General features: G+C 36.8%; 1 protein-coding gene across 2 annotated transcripts in view; it reads right to left on the bottom strand.

The window, feature by feature from the left end:
• ULK4 (unc-51 like kinase 4) overlaps positions 1 to 24,964 on the bottom strand; it is a gene marked incomplete at its 5' end in the record, with an annotated part of 522,486 nt that overhangs the window by 121,626 nt on the left and 375,896 nt on the right. For both annotated transcript variants that reach the window (XM_079713313.1, XM_079713312.1), the window contains one exon: positions 1,951 to 2,136. In XM_079713313.1, coding sequence (XP_079569439.1) covers positions 1,951 to 2,136 — 186 coding nt within the window. The remainder of the gene's footprint in view (positions 1 to 1,950; positions 2,137 to 24,964) is intronic.

Here is a 24,964-nt window from a genome sequence, read left to right on the forward strand (position 1 = left end):
ATATTACCATATTTTCTAGTACTTGACTTCATATTGACTCACCATTTTTAAACGAATAAAACTATTTTTTGAAAGAAATATCTTATCTCTACTGAAAAAGCTACTCATCTGAGAGGCTTCCTCTCTGTTAAAAAGGGACATTCTGAAGGATTCGAGAGGTGTTAAAGACACAGTAGTACCAAATTGAGACCTTCACCTTAAATCATCAGAAAGATCAAAATAAAATGGAAGAGGAAATATTTGCCTTATTTTGTGATTCAATGTCATCTAGTGCTAGGTTGGAGTACCATGCCCAAGATCTACTGTCCCCAGAAGTATTTATCCTACACCTTGGGAGGCTCGCTTAGATTGTGTCATCATCCGGTTACTCAGGGAATGACTCCACTAGACAGGAAGCATTGTTGCAGTTGGGAGGTCTGGCTGTACAAAAGCATAATGTAGCAGCGAGGAGGGTAACTCTCTGTCTCTGTTCTAGTTCTGTCACCCATAACCTGCTGTGTAGATTTAGCTGGGTCACGTACTGCAGCTGTCTATCAAACTAGCATAAAAATTGTCTTGAAGGCAACTCTCTGGAGCATCCATAGCCTCCACTGCCAAAGGACCCCTCAAGATAATTGGATCTAGAAGTGAACACAGACTGACAAGCCAGAACACGACACAGACTAACGGGACCTCCACTCCTTGCCTAACTTCAACAACAGCTGCTGTAAATAATGGCCTTCGAAAGCAGCAGAACAAGATCTGCTGTAAAAAGAAAATAAGTCAGTCTTCAAAAGTACTTTCAAATAAGCATCAGCTATATATATTTTTAAAAATAAAATAAATGGGGCGATGGACTTCCCTGGTGGTTCAGTGGTTAAGAAGCCGCCTGCCAATGCAGGGGACATGGGTACGAGCCCTGGTCCGGGAAGATCCCACATGCCGTGGAGCAGCTAAACCCGTGCACCACAACTACTGAGCCTGTGCCCTAGAGCCTGCGAGCCACGACTACTGAGCCTGCGCTCTAGAGCCTGTGAGCCACAGCTAATGAAGCCCGCGCGCCTAGAGCCCTGTGCTCTGCAACAAAAAAAGCCAGCACAATGAGAAGTCCGTGCACTGCAATGAACAGTAGCCCCCGCTCGCCGCAACTAGAGAAAGCCCTGGTGCAGCAACGAAGACCCAACGCCGCCAAAAAAATAAAATAAAATAAAATAAATAAAAAATAAATGGGGCGAAAGGGAAAATTTTTCCTACAGTACCATACTGGGGGTTAGAAATGTTGCGAGTTTGAAAATCTCCCTTTTGCAACCATTAAAAAATTTAAAAATAACAACAACACATTGATTTAATGAAGTGATCAAAATGAACATCACCAGTAAAGGGCAAACAGACATCATAAGCCTCTGGATCTGATGGATTGAGAAGGACACAGTATTTCTTCTGGGGCTTACCTGAATCCAATTGTCCAGAAAACATCAGAGAGACCTACATTGGCCCATTCTTCAGAAATGTCATGAAAGACAAAGAAAGGCTGCAGAACTATTCCAGATTAAGGACACACATCTACTAAAATACATGATCCTGGACTGGTTTCTACACCAGAAAACAAGCTATAAAGGACAAAACTGGAATACAGATGGCAGATTAGTAAAAGATTTGTAACAATGTTAAATTTCCTGGTTTTGATAACTGTAGTTAAGTAACAGAACATCCATTTCATTAGGAAATACACACTCACATACTAAGGAGTAAGCAAGAACAATGTGTCTAACTTACTTTCTCACAGTTCAGGAAAAATACTTGTATATGCAGATAGATATGCAGAATATGATAAATGTTAACAGTAGGTGACTACGGGGAAAGGTAACTGGGAGTTCTTTAATGAAACTAGGTCGAAAAAAATGACTACTCCCCGTCTACTGGCTGCCACTGAGGCCGCCCACCCAAGCCCCAGTTTCCGTGTGGACTCACCATTCTTCTGAGAATCCTCAACAGAAGCTTCTGCTCCTTCGGGTCCTCTTTGGATGTCAGTAAATCAGCAAAATTCTCTGCATTTTCGGGAGACAGGCTGTCTGGGTTTTCTCCTCCATACAACTGAACCAGTATAGACAGACACTTGGATGAAACTTCAAAAATTTCAGGATCCTCATTAGGAAGCTGAAAATTAATAAATTGGACGACTTAAGCTTAACTGAAGATGGTGTTGGTATTCCTCAAGAACCACAGTAAAATTTGGCGTAACAGATAAAATGTCAGTCTGAATACAAAGTTTAATTAAAGGAGTATTTTTTTGAATGGATCTTTTTCAAAATGCATACAGTAACTCAAACAAGGCTAACAGCACAAAATCAGAAGGAAATCCTGCAGTCCTTTCTTTAATCCATAGTGATGAATGACCTGTGACAAGCAAAGGACCAACATATATTGTATATGCATATGTATATATGCATATATTCATACAGGTGTATGTGCATCTATAGGTGTGGAAACAGTTTGATTTTTCCGAGGCATAACACTTACATTCTTGTTTACTTAACTTGTTTAGGAAAATCCACTTTCTAGAAGATATTAAGAAACAATTTGAACTTGTCTGTTTCCAAATCATTATTGACTAAACAGGCAGAGAGAAAGCATTGTTTCTGTATTAAGAGGTATATTATGAAATAATAATCATACCATAAGCATTTTAATCTTTTAATGTTTAAAGTTTTATTTTATTTCTAATAGCTTTGTTGAGCTATAATTCCTGTGACATACAATTCAGTCATTTAACGTATACCTGCCATTCAATGGTTTTTAGTATTTTTCAGAGTGGTGCAACCACCAACAGAACCAATTTTATAATTTTTTCACTACCTGAAAGAGAAACCCTGTACCTTGTAACCATTACCTTCACGTCATCTCTTCCTCTCTACCCCCAGTCCCTGCCCAGTGCTAACGTGCTTTCTGTCTCTCTGGCTTTGCCTATTCTGGACATTTCAGATACTTGAAATCATACAAAATATGACCCTATCTGACTGGCTTCTTTCGTTTAGCATGCTCTCAAGATTCATCCATGCTGTAGCATGTATCAGTATTTCATTTCTTTTTATTATGTAGTAATATTCCATTGTATGGATATACCACATTTTGTTTATCCATTCATCAGTTGATGGACATTTGAGTTGTTTTCACCTTTTGACTAGTATGAATAACACTCCTGTGAACATGTGTGCAATGTTTTCGTGCAGACAAGTATTTGTTTCTCTTGGGTATATACTTAGAAGTGGAGGTGCTGAGTCATGTGATAACACTATGTGTAACTTTTTGAGGAGCTGCCAGACTGTTTTCCAAAGCTGCCATTAGCACCAGCAATGTGTGAGGTTTCCAGTTTTCCCACATCCTCATCAACAGTTGTTATTACCTATATTTTTAATTACAGTCATCCTAGTGAGTGTGGAGTGGTAACTCGTGGTGGTCTTTCATTTGTACTTCCCTGATGGCTAATGATGTTGAAAATCTTTTCATGTGCTTATTGTCCATTTGCATATCATCTTTGGAGAAATGTCTATTCAGATACTTTGCCCACTTTTTAAGACAGGTCATATGTCTTTTTAGAATTGAGTCTAAGTGTTCTTTATATATTTTAAATACAAATCCCTTAGCAGATATATGATTTTCAAAAATGTTTTCCAATCCTGTGGGTTGCCTTTTCACTTTCTTGATAGTGTCCTTTTTTAAAAAAAAATATTTATTTATTTATTTGGCTGCGCCAGGTCTAGTTGCGGCATGTGGGATCTAGTTCCCTGACCAGGAATCGAACCTGGGCCCCCTGCACTGGGGGCACTGAGTCTCAGCCACTGGACCGCCAGGGAAGTCCCTTGATAGTGTCCTTTGAAGCACAAAATATTTTTTATTTTGATGAAGTCAAATTTATCCAGTTTTTAAAGGATTTTTTTGATGTGGACCATTTTTAAAGTCTTGATTGAATTTGTTACAATACTGCTTCTATTTTATGTTTTTTGGGTTTTTGGCCATAGGCATGTGGGATCTTACCTCCCCGACCAGGGATTGAACCCACACCCCCTGCATGGGAAGGCAAAGTCTTAACCACTGGACCACCAGGGAAGTCCCTATCTGTTCCTTTTATTCCTTGTGATTTTGGTGTCAAACCTAAGAAACCATTGCCTATGTCAAGGTCCTGAGATTTAAGCTCCTTCTAAGAATTTTTATAGTTTTAGCTCTTACATTTATTTTTAAGAACTTTATAGTTTCAGCTTTTACATTTAGGTCTTGATCCATTTTGAATTAATTTTTGTATATGGTATGAGTAGGCAACCACCTTCATTCTTTTGCATGTGAATACATCTTATTTTGAGATATTTGCAGGTTCATATACCATTGTAAGAAACAATACAAAGAGATACCACACATATTTCACCCAACTTCCCCAATGAAAACATCTTGTATAACTATAGTACAAGATCACAATCAGGAAATTAACATGTATATTAGGACAGCCACTCCTGCTTTTTAAAAATTAATATTTGCATGGTATATACTTTTCAAGCTTTTACTTTCAACCTGCCTGTATCATTATATTTGAAGTGAGATTTTTGTAGACAACATACTGTTGGACCATGTTTTGTTATCCATTCTAGTCATCTCTGTCTTTTAATTGGTGCATTTAGACCATTTACATTTTTATGATAAATATTAAGATGCTAGGGTCTAAGTCCAACATGCAATTTTATTGTCTTCTATTTATTTCCCCTGTTTCTTATTTTTCTGATTCCCTCTCTCTTTTTTTAACCTTCCTGTGGGTTACTTGAACATTTGTTTTATGCTTTCATTAAGAATTATTAAATTCTCTTTTACTCCCAATATTATTTTCTTAGGGTTGCCATAACAAAGTACCACAAACTGGGTGGCATAAACAACAGAAATGTATTACCTCGCGGTTCTGGAAGCTAGAAGTTCAAAATCAAACAGCAGGACCCTGCTCCCTCTGAAACTCATAGTAGAATCTTCGCTTGCTTCTTCCTAGCTTCTGATGACTTGCTGGAAACCTCTGGCATTTCTTAGCTTGCGGCTGCATAATTCCCATCTCTGCCTCCGCCATCACAAGGCTTCCTCCCTGTGTGTGTCTGAATTTACATGGTTGTCTTCTTACAAAGACACCAGTCATATTGGATTAGGGCCCCCCCCACTTGAGTATGACCTCATCTTAACTAACTACATCTAGACCATCAGTATTTTCAAATGAGGTTTAATATTCTGAAGTGCTGGGAGTTAGGACTTCAACATATCATTTTTGTGGCGGACACAATTCAACCCATTACACTTCCTATCAACTTTCTTTTGTGCTCAGCTGTTTATTCACCTTGGTTTCTCTCCTTCTGGCTGTTATGCTTCCCCAAATGTCTGGTGGTCCTTGGCTTTGTAGTCTATGAATGAAAGATTGGGCAGATTATTATAGGCAGCTGGCTTCAATTTCCTTTGCATTTGTATATGTCTGATTCTTCAAGTTGTCTGTCTGTGTTCTGTGATTTGTTCAAACTCCACAATGCTTCTTTCTAGGGCATAACTCCATACTAGAAATCACATCAGATAGTTCATTCTCTTTACAGTGCAGTTCTTCACCTATTATGTTGCAATAAAGCAGAGCAAAATTAATAAGGGAAGGGACTGACAGGCCTGTTTGTTCTAAATGTGCATCTTCAATTAGCCTGGTAAGTGCCTAGGGCCTCCATCAGTTTTCCACTCTGAGTTTATAGATCATCGGCATCTGTTCCTACCTTCTGGTTAGTTTTTTCCTATGTATGTTCTGGGTGATAGGTTTCTTCACTATATTTCGATTCAGTTCCACCTGCTTTCTATCATCTAGTAACTGCACAAAATTTATTTTCCACTAACAGCTTCTCCTTCCATTCTCCCATGATTGTAAGATATTTAATCCTTTCTCTATTTTCATAGCTTTTGGGTAGTTAGTGAGATAGGCACAGGCATTCATGCTTCTATTTCAGTCTACTTTAACATTTCTTCATTTCTGAGTTAGTTTTGCTTCACTGTTGAAATGATGGGAGGATGCTTATCATAAGTAATAATTTCAAAGATGGCTTATTTCTTGGATCCTTGTAAACTTGATAATGTTTGTGTTTTGTTTTATTTTTTGTGCCCTGCCCCGCCACTACTAAAAAGTTTGTGATAGTATAAAAATCTTTCCATCTTCCCTGGACTAACAGGATAAGAATATACCCAAGTGCTTGCAAAAACAAACTAGCAGAAAAATACATGAAACAATGGTTTTTAAGACACTAGACATCAGGTAATGTAGGACAGTGATGCCCAAGGGATGGAGAACAATTGAGGTGAGCTCTACTCTTGTCCCAGGTCAGAGGCTTACGAGGTCACCAGGCCTAAGCACAGGGACGGCAGCTGAGGTGGATACCAGCAGATATTTTAAGTTGAGGAGACAGAGTGAAAAGTCTCAGAAAACCAAAGCAGCTAGAGTTCATAGGACAAAGTACCAGAGAGAAGAGAGCAGGCCAAAGCTCACTCTGAAGACACAGGTAACTTGGATAGCACTTTATCCATTAGAGAAAATGAACTTACAGTTAAAAACCTTCCTACAAAGAAAACTACAGGCCCAGATGGCTTTATTGGTGAATTCAACCAAAGATTCAAGGAAGAAGTAATACCAAGCCCATACAAATTCTTCCAGAAAGCTAAAGGAAATGGAAACTTCCAAACTCATTCTATGTGGCCAGCACTACCCTGATACCAAAACTAGACAAACACATTCCAAGAAAAGACAACTTCAGTCCAATAGCCCTTATGAATATAGATGAAGAAATCTTCAGCAAAGTGTTAGAAAACCAAATTCAGCAACATATTAAAAGTATTGTACACTATGGCCAAGTGGGATTTATCCTAGGAATGTAAGGCTAGTTTAGCATCTAAAAATCAATGTTATGTGCAATATTAATAGAATAAAAGACAATAATTATAAGAGCCTTTCAACAGTCATAGAATAAGCATTTGACAAAATTAAAACCCCTTTTAGGATAAAAAAAAACTCAACAAATTATAAATAGAAGAGAACTTTCTCAAATTGATAAAGGATATCTAGGGAAAAATCTACAGCTGACACCATACTTAATGGGAAAAAGTGGATTCCTTCCCTCTAAGATCATGAACAAGATAGATGTCCATTCTTGCCAGGTCTATTCACCACTACATTGGAAGTTCTAGCTAGGGCAATAAGGCAAGGAAAAGAAATAAAAATCATCTAGAAAGGCAAACCCTATTTTCAGATTACATGATCTTACATACAGAAAACCCTAGAGAATCCACTTTTTTTTACTATAAAAATAAACAAGTTCTGCAAGGTGGTAGAATATGAGATCAACATACACTAATACGTATAAAATAGGTAACTAATGAGAACCTGCTGTATAGCACAGAGAACTCTACTTAATGCTCTGTGGTGACCTAAATGGGAAGGAAATCCAAAAAAGAGGGATATATGTATACATATAATTGATTCAATTCGCTGTAAGCAGAAACTAACACAACACTGTAAAGCAACTATACCCCAATAAAAAAAATCAATTGTATCTCTATACACTAGCAATGAAGAATCTGAAAACTAAATTAAGAAAACAACTTCACTTATAATAGCATCAAAAATAATAGAATATTTAGAACTAATGTTGAAAGAAGTACATAACTTGTACACTGAAAACTGAAACATTCTTGGAAAAAACTAAACAAGGTACATAAATGGTAAAACATTCCATGTTCAAGGATTGGAAGAGTTAACATTATTAAATTGGCAACATGCCCCAAACTGATCTACAGATTAAAAGCATTCAGAGTTGCAGGTGGATTTTTAAATTTTTTTTCAGAAATTGATGATCCTAAAATTCATATGGAAATGCGTGGGACTAAGAATAGCCGAAACAAACTTATAAAAGAAGAATAAATTTGGAGGGATCACATTTCCCAATTTCAAATTTTGCTACAAAGCTACAGTAATCCAGTCAATGTAGTACTGGAATAAGGACATGCATAATGATCAATGGAATAGAATTTAGAGCCCCAAATTAAACCCTTACATTTATGGTAAAATGATTTTCAACAAGAGTGCCAAGACAATTTAATGGGGGGGGGGTGAGAAAAATGGTCTTTTCAACAAATGGTGCTGAGACAACTAGACATCCATACGCAAAAGAATGAAGTTGGACCTGTACACCAACCACATCCAAAAATTATCTCCAAATGGATCAAATACCTAAATACAAGAGCTAAACATATAAAACTTTTAGAAGAAAACATAGGAGTAATTACACCTTTGTGTCCTTGGGTTAGGCAATGTTTTCTTGGGTATGACACCAAAAGCACAAGCAACAACCAAAAAAATTTGATAAACTGGACTTCACCAAAATTAAAACATTTTGTGCTGTAAATGATACCATGAAGAAAGTAAAAAGACCACCCACAGAATAAGGGAAAATTGCTATAAATCTAATACTTAATAAGGGACTTTCATACACACACAATATAAAAACTCTTACAACTCAGTAATAAAAAGACAAATAACATAATTTTTAAAGGGCAAAGAAAATAGACATTTCTTCCAAAAAGGTATATAAATGGTCAATAACCACAGGAAAAGGCATTCAACATCATTAGCCATCAGGGAGATGCAAATCAAAACCACTATGAGATACCACTTCACACCCACTAGGATGGCTATAATTAAGAATACAGATAATGACAAGTGTTGGTGAGCGTGTGGGGAAACTAGAACCTTCATACATTGCTGGTGCTGATGGCAGCTTTGTAAAACACTCTGTATTTCCTCAAAAGGTTAAACAGACTGATCATAGGACTGAGCAATTCCACTCTTAGATACATACTCAAGAGAAAGAAAGCACATTTACACAAAAACTTGTACACAACTGTTCACAGCAGCCATATTCAAAATAGCCAAAAAGTGTTAACAACTCAAATGTCCATAATAAATGGATAAGCAACTATGGTGTATCTATACAATAGAATATTATTTGCCAAAACAAAGAATGAAGTACTGATACATGCTACAGACATGAATGAACCTTAGAAAAAACATCATGCTAAGAGAAAGGCCACATATTATATAGTTCCATATATAAGAAATATCCAGAATAGGCCAATCTATAGAAACAGAAAGTAAATTAGTGATTGACAAGGGTCTGGAGGGGAGAGAATGGGGAGTGACTCTTAATGAATATGAAATTCCTTTCTGAACATTCAGACAAAGATGTTCTGGAATTAGATAATGGTGATGGTGCACAACTCTGAGAAAATACTAAACAGCAGGGAACTGTACACTTTACAGGGGTTAAAGGTACAAATTACTTCCTGATAAATCTTTCTTAAAAAAACAATAGCAACTCTGCACAAAGTCTTCAAGAAAAAAGAAGAGGAGAGAATACTTCCCAATTCATTTGCTGAGGCAACATTACCCTGATACCAAAACCAGATAAAAACAGTATAAAAAAGTAAACTACAAAACATGAACACAGATGCACAAATTCTAAACAAAATTATAGCAAATCAAAGGATAATAATATTAAAAGGATAATAATATTAAATAAAGGAACAATAAAATATTAAAAAGGATATTATATTATCAAACAAAATATTAAAAGGATAATAATAAGACAATACATCCTGGGGCTTCCCTGGTGGCGCAATGGTTGAGAGTCCGCCTGCCGATGCAGGGGACGCGGGTTCGTGCCCCGGTCTGGGAAGATCCCACATGCCGCGGAGCGGCTGGGCCCGTGAGCCATGGCCGCTGAGCCTGCGCGTCCGGAGCCTGTGCTCCACAACGGGAGAGGCCACGACAGTGAGAGGCCCGCATACCATAAAAAAAAACAAAAACAATACATCCTGACTAAATAGAGTGTATCCTAGGAATGTAGGTCTGTTTAATGTTCAAAAAAATCAGTCAATGTAATAAATCATATGTATTAATTTCCCAGGGCTACCATCATAATAAAGGATCACAAACTAGGTGGGTTAAAACAACAAAAATTTATCTTCTCACAGTTCTGGAGGCTAGAAGTCTGAAATCAAGGCAGAGCCATACCCCTTCTGAAGCCTCCAGGGGGGAATCCCTCCTTGCTTCCTCCAGCCTCCAATAGCCCCAGACGTTCCTAGGCTTGTGGCAGCAGAACTCCAATCTCTGCCTGCACCATCACATTGCATTCTCCCTTATGTCTCTGGCTTCATATGGCCATCTTCTTATAAGGACAGCGGTCATAATGGATTAGAGAGCCCTCACTATTCCAGTATGACTTCATCTTAACAAATTACATATACATGCAATGAGCCTATTTCCAAATAAGGTCCCATTCTGAGGTACTGGGGGGTTAGGATTTTAACACATATTTTTTGAGGGATACAGTCAACCCATAACACCATAATAACTAAAAAAGAAAAACCATATGATCATCTCAATAGAAACAGTATTTAACAATATTCAACACCTATTTCTAACAAAAACTCAGCAAACAAGGAGTGGAAGGAAACTTCTTTAGCCTGATAAAAAATATGTCAGAGACTGAATGCCTCACCCTGAGATCAGAAAGACAGATAGGAACATCTGCTCTCACCACTTCCGCTCAACATGGGAGGTTCTGGTCAGCACAGTCAGGCCAAAATAAATTAATAAATAAAAGGCATCCAGATTGGAAAGGAAGACTTAACTGGTTATTTGCAGAAGACATGATTCTTGATGTAGAAAATCCAATGGAATTCACAAACAATCCACTAGACCTCATAAATGAGTTTAACACAGTTAACAAAAACACTAAATGGAAAAGAGATACATGCACTCCAATGTTCATAGCAGCATTATTTACAGTTGTCAAGATATGGAAACAACCTACATGTCCATCAACAGATGAATGGATAAAGAAGATGCAGAATATAAATAAATAAATAAATAAATAAATAAATGTACGTATACACACACACACACACACACACCCCCAATGGAATACTATTTGGCCATAAAAAGAATGAAATTTTGCCATTTGCAGCAATATGGATGGACTTGGAGGGCATTATGCTCAGTGAAATAAGTGGGACAGAGAAAGACAAATACTGTATGATACCACTTACATGTGGAATCTTAAAAATACAACAAACTAGTGAGTATAACAAAAAAGAAGCAGACTCACAGATACAGAGAACAAACTAGTGGTTACCAATGGGGAGAGGGAGGGGGGAGGGGCAATATATCAATAGGAGTAGGGGATTAAGGGGTACAAACTATTAGGTATAAAATAAGCTACAAGGGGGACTTCCCTGGTGGTCCAGTGGGTAGGACTCGGTGCTCCAAGTGCAGGGGGCCTGGGTTCGATCCCTGGTCGGGGAACTAGATCCCGCATGCATGACGCAACTAAGAGTTCACATGCTGCAACTAGGAGTATGCAAGCCGTAACTGAGAAGTCCGCATGCCGCAACTAAGAGCGTGCATGCCAGAACTAAGAAGCCAACAGGCTGCAACTAAGAGCCCGCATGCTGCAACTGGGACCCGGCGCAACCAAAATAAATAAATAAATACTAAAAAATAAATAAATCATTTAAAAAAATAAAATAAGCTACAAGGATATACTGTACAACATGGGGAATACAGCCAACATTTTACAATAACTATAAATGGAGTATAACCTTTAAAAATTATGAATCACTATATTGTACCCCCATAACATTATATAATATTGCATAGCAACTACACTTCAATAAAATTTAATTTTAAAAAATTTTAAAGGGAAATAATCACATGTGAGTATATCTGCATGTACAAAGTTATTCATTGCAATGCTATAAGTGAAAAAATTATAAACAATCTAAATGTCCAACAGTAAATAATTATAATATGTACTCATAAAAAAACAATATCATGTACAATAACATCTAAAAAATTCAAAGATTTAGGGATAAATCTGACAAAAGATGAGAGACCTATACACTAAACCCCACAAAATACTGCCAAAAGAAATTAAAGAGGATCCATATAACTGGAGGGATATATCTTGCTCATGAGTGAGAAGACTCAATTTTGTTAAAATGCCAATTCTCCCCAAATTAAGACTAAATGCAATCCCAATCGAAACCCCAATAGGTTTTTTTTTTTTTTTGGTAGAAATCAACAAACTGATTCTAAGTTTTTATATTATACATGTAAATATTAGTTGAAAGAATAATATTACCTGATTTCAAGACATTATTATAAAGCTGAAATAATTAAAACAGTATGGCATTGGCATAAAGTCAGACACAGATCAGAGCCCAGGAACTAGACCCTTACAAATACAACTGAGTTTTGACAAAGGTGCAATGGCAATACAGTTGAGAATATAGTTTCAACAAATGTGCTCAAACAATATGCGGAAACATAAACTTCAATCTAGACCTTTTACCACGTACCAGAATTAACTCAAAATAGTTGATAGCATGCGTCAATTCTAGGGTTAGCTAAGGTAGCTCAGAACCACCAAGGAACATCCACACTAAATGAAAGAAGCCAGAATCCTCAGGAATCCCTGAAACTCATATGGTTTTTTAAAAAATATATATTGATAGACCTAAATATAAAACCTACTACTGTAAAATTTCTAAGAGAAAACAGGCAAAAAATTTGTTGACCTTGGATGTGGGAAAGATTTCTTACATATGATGCAAAAAGTGCAATTCACAAAAGAAAAAAAAGGTAAAATGGACTTCATTTAATCAAAAACTTCTCTTTGAAAAACACCGTCTAGTTCATAAATGCTCAATAAGGGGTAAATAGTACCATCACCACCCCCATCACAAAGGATCCCTTTAATGGAGACCCATAAAAAAAGTGTTCTTTCAGATCTAAAAACAAGAATATGTTTTTTGCCCCAAAGAACTCTCACCCCACTTACTGGGCAAGGTACATCTTGTAAATGATTATATTCTCATTTTTGTCTTGCAACCAGGACTCTTAAGGCCAAAACCATGACCCAACTTTAGCAATTATATTAGACTTCATATTTGTATAGAAACTTCACCTTATATTACCTTCATTGTTTTCTTCACGTTTTCTACTTAGGATTGCCAGATCCTTTTTTTTTTTTTTTTAAAGACACCCAAATTAAGTTTGAATTTCAGATAAATAATTTATCTTTTTTAGTGTAAGTATATCTGTTTGGCATCTTGTAATTTACCGAACAACCCTAACTTGATAGCAAACATTCTCATTAGCAAACTCAAATGTTTTGTGGGAGAGATGAGATAACAAATATAAACACACACACAAATTGGATATATCTCAAAGTAAACTTATACTTCAACTTTAAAAACTGTTTAAAAACAATTGAAAATCACAGTTGTACTGTTTACTTCCCTTTATTCAACCCGCATAATACAATGCAGCATTTCAAAACCTTTCTCATTTTATTTTTTAAATATTGCCTAGTACAGCGTTTTGCCAAAATTATAAGGGAGTATGTATTTTCAGAGAAGAGAATATATTAACCAAGAAAGAAAAAAAGAAAACCACTAGTAATACAAGGTTTTCTACCCTTTTGATATTATCTAAACACCTGGAGAAAAGATTCCCTCTGTTTTACCAGGATATCTTTAACAAGATTTCACATTAGGCCATGAATCCCTCCCTGTTCCTCTTCATTTTAATACATCCCTCCTGCCCAAACTCAGCTGAAGAGGCAGCAGAAAAGAGCATTAAGCTGATGAATGGTGGTTAATTCCTTATGACAGTGCCACAGAAACACTGTTGACCACAGCCTTGACACTGTCCCCTCCCCCGAAAAGTTATCCTTACTTCTTGGACCCCCAGGCACATTATATTCCTAAATGTGGAAATTTTGAGGGAAGAAAACCTGCCATTACCATTACTGATTCAGTTGTAAGTCTATATATCATAGACTAGAGTACCAGGGTTTAAAAAAAATCCAAAAATAAGTTGAAAGTCACTGGTAGGTCAAATCAGCATTGACTTCTGGGCCTCCTGCACTGCCCTGACTAGTTTCATAATAAACTTCACATTTTCCTCATCAATAACTAAAGAATGGGAAAACATAGCTCATTTAAAAAATTATAACCAGTCAATATAGAAGAAGATTTAAATAATTCTACTGAAGCACCAAAGTTGCAGAAACCATAGAGGGTAAATATGTCAACACCGACTGTTAAGATGCTAGGTTCTGTGTAAAAGCTTTGGCCTGATCATATGTCCCTTTCTGCTATTTTTCTCTCTCTCCACTGTAGACATTCAGGTAGATTTCTGCTTTTGTCATTGGATGACAGAAAGATGTTCGAGACAGATACCCAAGAAGTAACCAAATGTTCCATTATGCTTCCACTTGTGTTCCCTACTATTTATTTTCCACTCAGAAGCCATAGTGATTTTTTAAAAAAACTTTAATCAGATCATATCGCCCTCCTGCTCAAAACCTCCGAAAACTTCTCAGCGCATTTAGATATAGTCCAAACGCCTTGCTGTGGCTGACAAGACCCTGTCTGAGCAACGAGGCAGCATGACTGGAGTGAATGTGGTAGAAGAGGCTAGACAATGAGGCCAGAGAGGGCAAGATGGCGCAGAGCCGGCACAAACCTGAGTCAGATCATCATTCACTGCTTGAACCACCATGGGCTTAGATATTCTTATGGTGATATTGTAGGTAGCATTATAGGATATGTGAGTGGAGCTCCAGGGACGGTCATGGCTAAAGATACAAACTTGGAAATCCTCCTTGTATAGCCATCACTGAAATCAAGGAGTTGAGTGAGATCACCCGGGCAGAGGGTGGTAGCCCAGCCCTACACTGCAGGTGTGGAGCTTGGAAAGCTTCTCTTCAGGGAAGACTCACATCACTTCTACCACCACCCTCCTCAGGAAATTCAGGCAGGCGTTACTCTGGGGTACTCTCTGATTTCTTCTCAGCTTTGACTTCTTTAGGAAATGTCCCAGCATCATGTTGGAGGACATGTACTAGGCTACCTGGTCTTCTGTATGTGGAAATTGGAGAAAAGCATAAGAGGGATCCAGTGCAGAGCTTTCCTCATACAGACTTCTGAAAACGTCCCTATTTTCATCTCCTCCCCAGAAGCCAGAGGTGCTGTGGGGTTTCAGTGGGAAGGCCAACTCCCACCACCATGCTGGCAACCCCGCAGGGTGTTTTGGGGCCAGGCTTCCTCTGCCTGTTTAATTCTTCTACAGGCTTCCTTCTGTCTCCTAGAAATATGTTGAAATCTTAATCTGCTACTGACTCCCATGTTCCCTTTCTCTTCATTGTTCTAACTTTATTCTTTCTTGAGTTCCTGCACTTTTCCTTTAAAGGCGTCTTGTGAGAGACAGGAGATGGACGTGTGAAAAGTGAGAACAGTGAAAAGAGACCTTCCTGTTCATGATTTTCTTGGTAAATCTCACATTTATTCCACAGGACCATTTTAATGAACTAAAGAGTGTGGATGAAATTATGATTTAAAATTACTTAAAATTTGTAGATGAGTTTGGGAAAAATCTGTATTTTTAAATCTTACCACCAGGTACCTGCATGTCTCTCCATTCATTCAGGTCCTATCTTATGTCTTTGAAAATGTTACACAGTTATCGTCATATAACTTGCATTTTCTTGTTACATTTAGTTTTGGCCTTTTTGCGGGGGGTGTGGAGTTCTTTTCACAGAAAAACTTCTAACAGATTAATGCCAGTATAAAGAAAAGCTCTTGGTTTGGGGGTATTATGTTTTAAGCCACCAACTTACTGAAATTTGCTTTTAGTCCAACAAGTTTTTTATTTCAATCTTTTTTTCCCTAGGTATAAAAACCTTAGCAACTGCAAGTAATGATCATTTTTAGACAATATTTCTCTTATCTTACAGCATTATCAACAACACATCTCCCTCCCCCCGCCACTGTTGACTACTTTGTGACAGTAGAAGACATTTCTCTTTATTCAATTTTAATGAAAATGCTTTCAATGTTTATTTTAAATGCTTACAATTAATTTCTAGAAAATAACTCTCAACATGTTTGGAAGATTCACTCTATTTTAAATGGAGTTTTTAAAAATGAAGACTGGTTTAGCTGAACTAATTTTAGCATTGATTATTATGATCATGTTTTTATTCTCCTTCAATTTCTTAAAATATTAAATTATGCTTTTCGAGTGCTTGAACTATTCTTCAATTCCTGGATCAAAACCTATTTGGTTACATTGGTCCTTTAATGTACTGCTAGAGATGATTTACTTTTTTGAAATTTTCTCACCTCTGTTAATAAGTAAAAGTGATCTTCATTTGTTCTGTATTATTTTAAAGTAGGTTATGGCATTAGATTTATTACAGCTTTATGAAAATAAACTAGGAAGCTTTCCATCTTTTTCTGTACTCTAAATTATTTACATAGTATAGAAGTTGTCTATTTCTTGAAAACTTAGAACTCACTTGTAAAACCACCCAGGCCTGCAATGTTTTAATGATAGATCTTGTAGATGCAAAATATCACATTATTAGAATCCGGTTGTCTGGGGTTTTGTTTTGTTTTTTCTATATTTTAAGTTTTTTCTTTTGGTAGTAACTAATGCAATTCTAGTATCTACCCTTCAAACTGGCAGCCCTTCTAACTGTTTGTGAGAGAAATCTTAGCAGAATAATAAAGAGGAAAATGTTTCTTCTTTCCCTGCAGCTGCAGAAAAGGAGAATCTACTGTATATCATAAAGTAGTCCTTGAAAATATCATTTCTAATAACAGAGTCTCATAAGACAGCTAGAAGGCAAAGAGGGTGATCATGTCCTCTGTAATCAACGTGTAACTTTTAAAACGTAAATAATTCTCATTTTTACCTTATCTAACAACATTTGCTTTCGTGATAATACCTATATTGACATCTTTGAATTTCTACATGGTATACATACTCATGACGTCTCTGTTGGATTGCCATATCCTTCTTTTCTACCTGCTTCTGGTGAAAACAAATTTAGACCTTGTGGATTCCTATTTAAACAGTTTGAGAGACATATTATTAGATGATCAAATTTACATCTTTTGAAGTTTGATATTTTTATCTATTCTGATGCCAATTTTGGTAATTTTTAATTTTCTATAAAATCATCTACTTCTCTATACAAAGTTAATGCCTTAATGTTACACATAGTTTGCATCTGTGTGGCTATATTTCCTTTCTCTTTCCCAATGCTACAGCCATGGGATCCAAATTAATATAGTTAGTGAGACATCATTTTTATCTGTCAAATGGACAAAATTTTAGAAAGACTCAGAAGATGTAGGAAAATGAGTATATTTATATACTTTTAATTAGAATATAAACTGCTAAAATCTTTCGGGAAGTCATATGGCAATTAATATTTATTAAAATTGAAAAGTACCTTTTAATCTAGCCATCTCACTTCTGGGTGCTTATCTAACCAGAGGAAATACAGAAGTACCTAAACCCAAACAAAGATGTGTATTGTATTATGCTCCTAATAGCAAATAAGTGGAAACAACCTGACTGGCCATGCATCAGAAGATGTTTCAACTGAATAAAAAATAGTACATTCACACTATGAAATACTGTGCAGCTATTAAAAAGAATGAGATCATTTTTTAACATCTTTATTGGAGTATAATTGCTTTACAATGGTGTGTTAGTTTCTGCTTTATAACAAAGTGAATCAGTTATACATATACATATATCCCCATATCTCTTCCCTCTTGCATCTCCCTCCCTCCCACCCTGGCTACCCCACCCCTCTAGGTGGTCACAAAGCACCTGATCTCCCTGTGCTATGCTGCAGCTTCCCACTAGCTATCTATTTTACATTTGGCAGTGTAGATATGTCCATGCCACTCTCTCACTTTGTCCCAGCTTACCCTTCCCCCTCCCCATATCCTCAAGTCCATTTTCTAGTATAAATACTGACTTGGAAAGATGTCCATACTATTGCGATAAGTAAAAAGAAAAGCAAGTTACAAAATATCTATCCTCTGGTACTATTTTCAGAAATGGAAGCTAAAACAATACAAGAGAAAAACAATGATACAAACGCATGTGATTGTAAGCAAAGTAAAAAGAATGCCAGGACACACATCAAATGTAAGCCATAGTTACAGTGGAGGTAGTGCCTGGTTTGGGGAGGGGAGACTTTAGTTTTACTTCTATCATTTCTATATTGCTTGGAGTTGTTTTAATGGGCTGATGGCATACTTTGTAATTCAAATATTTGAAGTAAATCTGTCTTCCCTACCCCAAAAATTTTTTAAAGGGGAAATTTCCTGGGTACCCTCTGTAATGACCCTCACAAACTGTCAAGAGGTAAACGCAAGACACTATAACGAACGATAATGGCTGGAGAAGATGTGAAGGGCTAAGGCTGCATTTAACAGTTCCTGCAACAGACCATATGATTTCTTATGACTGTCAAATAACGAACAAAGAAACTCGAATTTTTTACTTTTTGGTTATAAGATTCAAAAATGTGGACCTCCCTGGTAGTGCAGTGGTTAAGAATCCGCCTGCCAATGCAGGGGACACGGGTTCGAGCCCTGGTCTGGGAAGATCCCACATGCCGCGGAGCAACTACGCCCAAGAGCCACAACTACTGAAGCCCACGTGCCTAGAGCCCATGCTCCGCAACAAGAGAAGCCACCGCAATGAGAAGCCCGCGCACCACACAATGAAGAGTAGCCCCCGCTCACCGCAACTAGAGAAAGCCCGTGCGCAGCAACGAAGACCCAACTCAGCCAAAAATAAAATAAATAAATAATTTAAAAAAAAAGATTCAAAAATGTATTACAGAATTACATGGTTTAGAATTCTGCAAAAATTACTGTTTACTGAATCCAGGATAAAAAACAACTGGAGTTCTCTTTATGCTAAAATAATCCCTTTCTGAAAAGCTCATATCTAAATAATACAGGTTTGAGGTAGAGAATATACCCCAAAGGAAAATGTATAGGAGATAATACATTTATCCCTAAAAAGGGTTTTTATTTCCATTAAACAAATGGATATTTTATAGTAAAATTACCAGGCTAATAAAATTAAAAAAACACTTCCTAACAGTAAAAAACTTATCAAACCAGGCAATTTTTTTACAATTGGAAGAAGAACATTCTCTGCATAAAATTGGTTAATTCTAGTTATGGCTTTATTATCTAGACATTAAGCATAAATTCCATAAGGTAAAGTCTCAGCTTTACAAACTAATGGTTCACTTATTCAAAGAAACTGATCCAGAATTAAAATAAAAGTGAGACTGTTTGTCTGAAGTTTTATACTGTAGGACTTTGTTGCCCCCAAAGCAGCTTTACTGGGAGGCTCTGCCTCTTGTACCTTCGTGATCTGTGAGACACTTCAGGGCACACTCACTGGAGATGAAGTGGCAGTTAGGGCAGCTTATTTTAGAGCTACAATGCAATTGTTGGAAATACCCCTGGGTACATTATTTCAGCACATTAATGAGGCTATTCACAAAGAGTTTATTACAATAAGAGAGATGGTTATTAGATCCGTAATATGATTACAGAACATGCTGTATGGGAAGGACCTCTGGGAGCTGTAGGCAGGATAATTTTGCAGGCATTAAACAAAACAAAAAAGCCAAACATCATTATCAAAACTGCTAACTTCACTGTATCACAGTTATGGGTAAATATCCACATTATTTTTCTGCTTCAAAAATGATACACCGGCCTGCTTTCTGAATTTACATGAAATCAAAGGGCTTTTTTCAGGGTGGCAAAAATAAAACAAATTCAGGGTGTTTACTGCTCATCTTAAATATGGTCTGAAGGCACCTGGGAATTGCATTTTGAGGTTGTAGCCGTAATGGGTTTTGCATCGCATGTTATTGTACTACTGAGTAATAAAGATAATGCCACCACCAGTACGGATACAACAGAGAGAGAAAAGCACACACTCACTGGTGGTGGGGGTTACTATGTGCCAAGTGCCGTGCCAACAGTTCTTCACACACTGTTCCTTAGTCTTCCCAACAACCCCATGTGGTGTTAAAATTTTCTCCTTTTTTTGACATGGAAATGGAGACTTACTAACTTGCCCAAGGTCTTTCGTCTGGGCAACCAATGAAGCCAACACAACCGTAATTAAATTAACGGGTGTTCAGAGGTGACCCAACTGCATCATGGAAATGCCTCTGTGTCTTGCCAAACAGCCTCACATGGACTGTCAAATCAATCAGATATCATTGTTTTGTTTCCCCTTTTTAAAGATGTAACCACTTCTCTTTTTGTTGCTGTTACCTATAAATGCGGAGCTCTGCGTTATTAGGCTATTATCCCTGTTGAAGACAAGCAACAGCAGTTTCCACAGTTTAAAAATCTAGCATACACTGTAGGAGGCCGGGATATTAAAGACCAGCATTGACAAAGTAAAACACAATCAGTATGACCTTAGAGTAGACATAAAATACCTATATACAATACACACACACACACACACACACACATATAAATATATATACCAAGTTATCTGTTATCCATCAACACCTCGCAACTTTAAATGGAATTTTCTTCATAACCCCGCATGTCTTGAGCGTGACTGTTTCTCTCTGATTAACCAATGGAGAAAAGGTGTCTTTCCACAGGGGAAACCAGCTGAAAATGCTACTTTCTCTGGAGGATCACATAATGTAAAAGCAAGGCTCTTCTGTGTAACCCCTGGCAGGATATATCAGAATAGCTCTCCTACTTGGAGGCTACTACTCACTTCCTTTTCTATGCTATAAAAGAATCACTATGGTTTCATCCCCTTTAGTTTTATTAGGAAGACATCCAATTAGGCCAAAGAGATGCTATTTTCATAGGACATGTTTTCCTATTATCTTTTAGGACACAAACTGCTCCCAATTATTTAATGATTGTGGCGCAAAGAATAATATAATCAACTGTATTCAAAGAAATGGTATTTTCATAAGATATGCAGGTGCTACTCCCACTTATCTAATTATTATATGGCAAAGGATACAAAACAAAATCTTAATAGTACTTGATGTTTGAAATCTTTTACAAATACACCACCATGTAGATGTCCACTCTTCTCCTTACAACAAAATAATCCTGACTAAATCAAATATCTAAAAGTAGAAAACAAACAAACATGAAAGTACTAAAAGAAAATACAGGTGGATATATTTATAGTCTTGGAATGAGAAGGCCTTTTAAAAGATGACATAAAATTCAAAAGTCATAAAGAAAAACACTGATAAAGTTGACTACTGAATGAAAACTACCTTTATAGCTAAAGTACCAATAAAAATTAGAAATACAAAGAGAAAATTAAAAAGTATATTTGTTATAACAAAATTATAAACTTCTTAATATACAAAGAATTTTTAAAAATCAATAGAATAAAACTAAATAGAAAATAAATGAGCAAAGATTACACTAAAGCAATTTATAGGAAAAGACACACAAACGGCTAACAAACCCACAAAAGATGCTAAATTACATTTAAAATTAAATAAATCAAAACACCAAAGACATACAAAATTTCATCTATAAGAAAAGCAAAATGATGTAATTTCATAAAACTCAGTATCAGCAAGGCTGTGGGGAAACAAGCAGTCTCTCTTTTAGTGAGAATGAAAACTGGTTCTCTACCTTTTAGGGACAGGAATTTGGTAATATATATCAAAATTTAAAATTTACAACCCTTTCACCTAGTATATTAGACAGGATTCTCCAGAGAAAGAGCCAACAGGAGATATATAATTATGCAGAAAGATTTATTATGAAGGATTGGCTCCCATGATTATGGAAGCTGAGAAGTTCCATGATTTGCCATCCACGAGCTCGAAGTTCGGGAAAGCTGATGGTATAGTTCTTCTCCAAACCTAAAGGCCCTGAAAACCAAGGGAGCCAATGGTGTAAATCCTAGTCTGAGTCTAAAGACCCAAGATCCAAGAGTTCTAACATATGATGGCAGCAGATGTACGTCCCAGCTCAAGCGCAGAGTAAATTCACCTTCCTCTGCCTGCTTTACTGAGTCAACTGTTCAAATGCTAATCTCTTTCAGAAACACCTTCACAGGCACACCCAGAAACTACATGTCACTATAAACATTAAAAACAAACAAACAAATGAAAACTCAGAAGGGAGCTGTTCTACTCATACATCAGGATTACCGTCTCAGGTTTCATTTTTCATTTGCACTTTCTGGCATCATGTATGTGAGGTTCCAGCATAAAAACATAATACATTATTCTATTATTATTTTATATTTTGGTACTTTATATTTTCCCAGTGTTTATGCTCAAAATGTTTTGAACTAATTTTTAAACAATAACTAGTACAGGAAAGAAGAGGCTAGTTATTAAATATTCAATTTATTTTTCTCTCAGTGATAAATTAAGAGAAACTGATCACAAACTTACACATTGAATTTTCTGTATTTGCAGTGTTTCTGCATGATGGATTTTGTAATTATCTTGGCCTCCACATCCCAAACAGCTTTGAGGTTTCATTTATGTGAAATGTGAGTTTCCTGTTTTTGCCTCAAGTGTATCTTTAATTATGTGCTAAACCACACTTATAAAAAAAGTTGTGAGTTGAAAATTTAACCCTTCCATTCACACTGACAAAAAGAAAGCCAGGAGAAGCTTAACCAGTTTATACGCAAATCTACTTCTCTGTAAAATGAGTGTTTGTCTACTGCATTTTAAAGTATATAGTCCAAAAGGCATGCTCTTGACGGTAGAATGATGACAGAAATGAATTCTGCATGACAAGTCTTTAGTGATGTCATACTGTTGTTCCCGAAGATGGCTCAATTCCAAGGACAGACAGAAACTATTGAAACCTGACTACTAATGACCCTAGGGAATCGAATGAAAATAAAAATAAAAATACCTATTAGAAGGTACACACATAGGCTTACAATCCACACAACGATACACCAATTTCTAAGAAGTATGCTAATGAGTTCAACTCAGTCAAGGTTGATGATTCTCAATTTGTTTCACCAGATGATGCAGACATGGCCCCAAATAAGTCTAAAATTGCTAAGATTCTATGTGAGAATAAGTCATAACTTTCAACTAAATATGAATACAATTATCTTTTGGCCCAAGTGATACTTAAAAGTAGGAACATGGAATTGCATGTAACCAAGATTCCTTGAGAATTTTTTTGGAAAAATACTACACCTTTTCTGATACTGATACTAGGTAGTTTTCATTATCTCTTGAGTGAATTTTAAAATGACAGAGCTTGAAGGGGCCAGCAGAGCTCTTCTGTTCCAACTACTGACCTGTAGGCAAGACATGGTCATTTTAACTCCCTGGTGAACCTTTCAGATAAACTGGATGAAAAAGGTGCTTTTTACACACTGTGACAATTGGCTGTGCTGGGTCACTGGATAAGGACATGTTAGGGTCCATCTTCCCAAAATGGCCTGCTTGGGAAGGGGGACCAGGTAGTCGTGTTCTTTGACAGTAATTAGAAAGGAGACCCAGGGGCTGCTGCTAGTGACATGCCTACTCAGGAAGGGCTTCAAGAATGGAATATTACTCTGCCATAAAAAGGAATGAAATAGGGCTTCCCTGGTGGCACAGTGGTTAAGAATCCACCAGCCAATACAGGGGACACGGGTTCGAGCCCTGGTCCGGGAAGATCCCACATGCTGTGGAGCAGCTAAGCCCATGCACCACAACTACTGAGTCTGCGCTCTAGAGCCCGCAAGCCACAACTACTGAACCCGCGTGCCACAATTACTGTAGCCTGCGTGCCTAGAGCCCCTGCTCTGCAACAAGAGAAGCCACCACAATGATAAACCTGAGCACCTCAACGAAGAGTAGCCCCCACTCGCCGCAACTAGAGAAAGCCCATGCACAGCAATGAAGACACAACACAGCCAAAAATAAATAAATAAAATAAATAAATTTTTAAGAAAAGGAATGAAATAATATCATTTGCAGCAACATGGATGGACCTAGAGATTGACATACTAAGTGAAGTAATCCAGACAGAGGAAGACCAACATCATATGCTACCGCTTAAATGTGGAATCTTAAAAAAAAAACGATCCAAATGAACTTATTTACGAAACAGAAATAGACGCACAGACATAGAAAGCAAACTTACAGTTACCAAAGGGGAAAGGGGGCAGCTGGGGGGGTATAAATTAGGAGTCTGGGATTAACATATGCACAGTAGCATATATAAAACAGGTAAACAACAAGGACTTACTATATAGCACAGGGAACTATACTCAGTATTTTGTAACAACCCATAAAGGAAAAGAATCTGATAAAAGAATATATATATCTGAATCACTGTGCTGTACATCTGAAGCTAACACAACATTGTAAATCAACGACGCTTCATTTTTTAAAAAATAGGAAAAAACATAAAAGAATCATATTTTTAAAAAAGGAATTACAATTAGCAAATCATCACAATCAATGTAGATCAAAAAAATTTCATTTGCTTTTTTCTAAAAGAAACCACTATTCTTATCATTTCATGGATGTAGCACAGGTGCCCAGACATGGAACTTCCTGAGCCTAAAAGTAGAAGAACAACATTTTAAAATTCAACATAAACTTTTACGCTCTACTGAGACATACCTAGCTGCTTATTTTGGAGGACCAAATTATACTTCAGTATAGCATCACAGAGCGAATTTATTGCCACAGGAAATCCAACCAAATTGTTCTTCATCTCCATTGAACAGAACAGTATGTTGACCCTTACTGGCAGAATTAAAGAGTGAATTCTGTTGTAGCAGCTACTGTGAGAAACTTAAGAGCTACAGAGCTGGCGAATATTTATGAAGTTTTCCTACTTTGCTGGCCACTGGCAGAGACAGTGGGAGAGATACAAACTTCTGAATCATTCAAGAAGCATGGAGTACCCATCAGATTTGACTCTGAGAATTCAAATCCTAAATTTAGAAAAAAAAACTTCACTGTTTACTAAAAATAAGGTGTATTAG

The sequence above is a fragment of the Hyperoodon ampullatus genome (assembly GCF_949752795.1).
Source record: "Hyperoodon ampullatus genome assembly, chromosome: 10".
Classification (NCBI taxonomy): Eukaryota; Metazoa; Chordata; class Mammalia; order Artiodactyla; family Ziphiidae; genus Hyperoodon; species Hyperoodon ampullatus.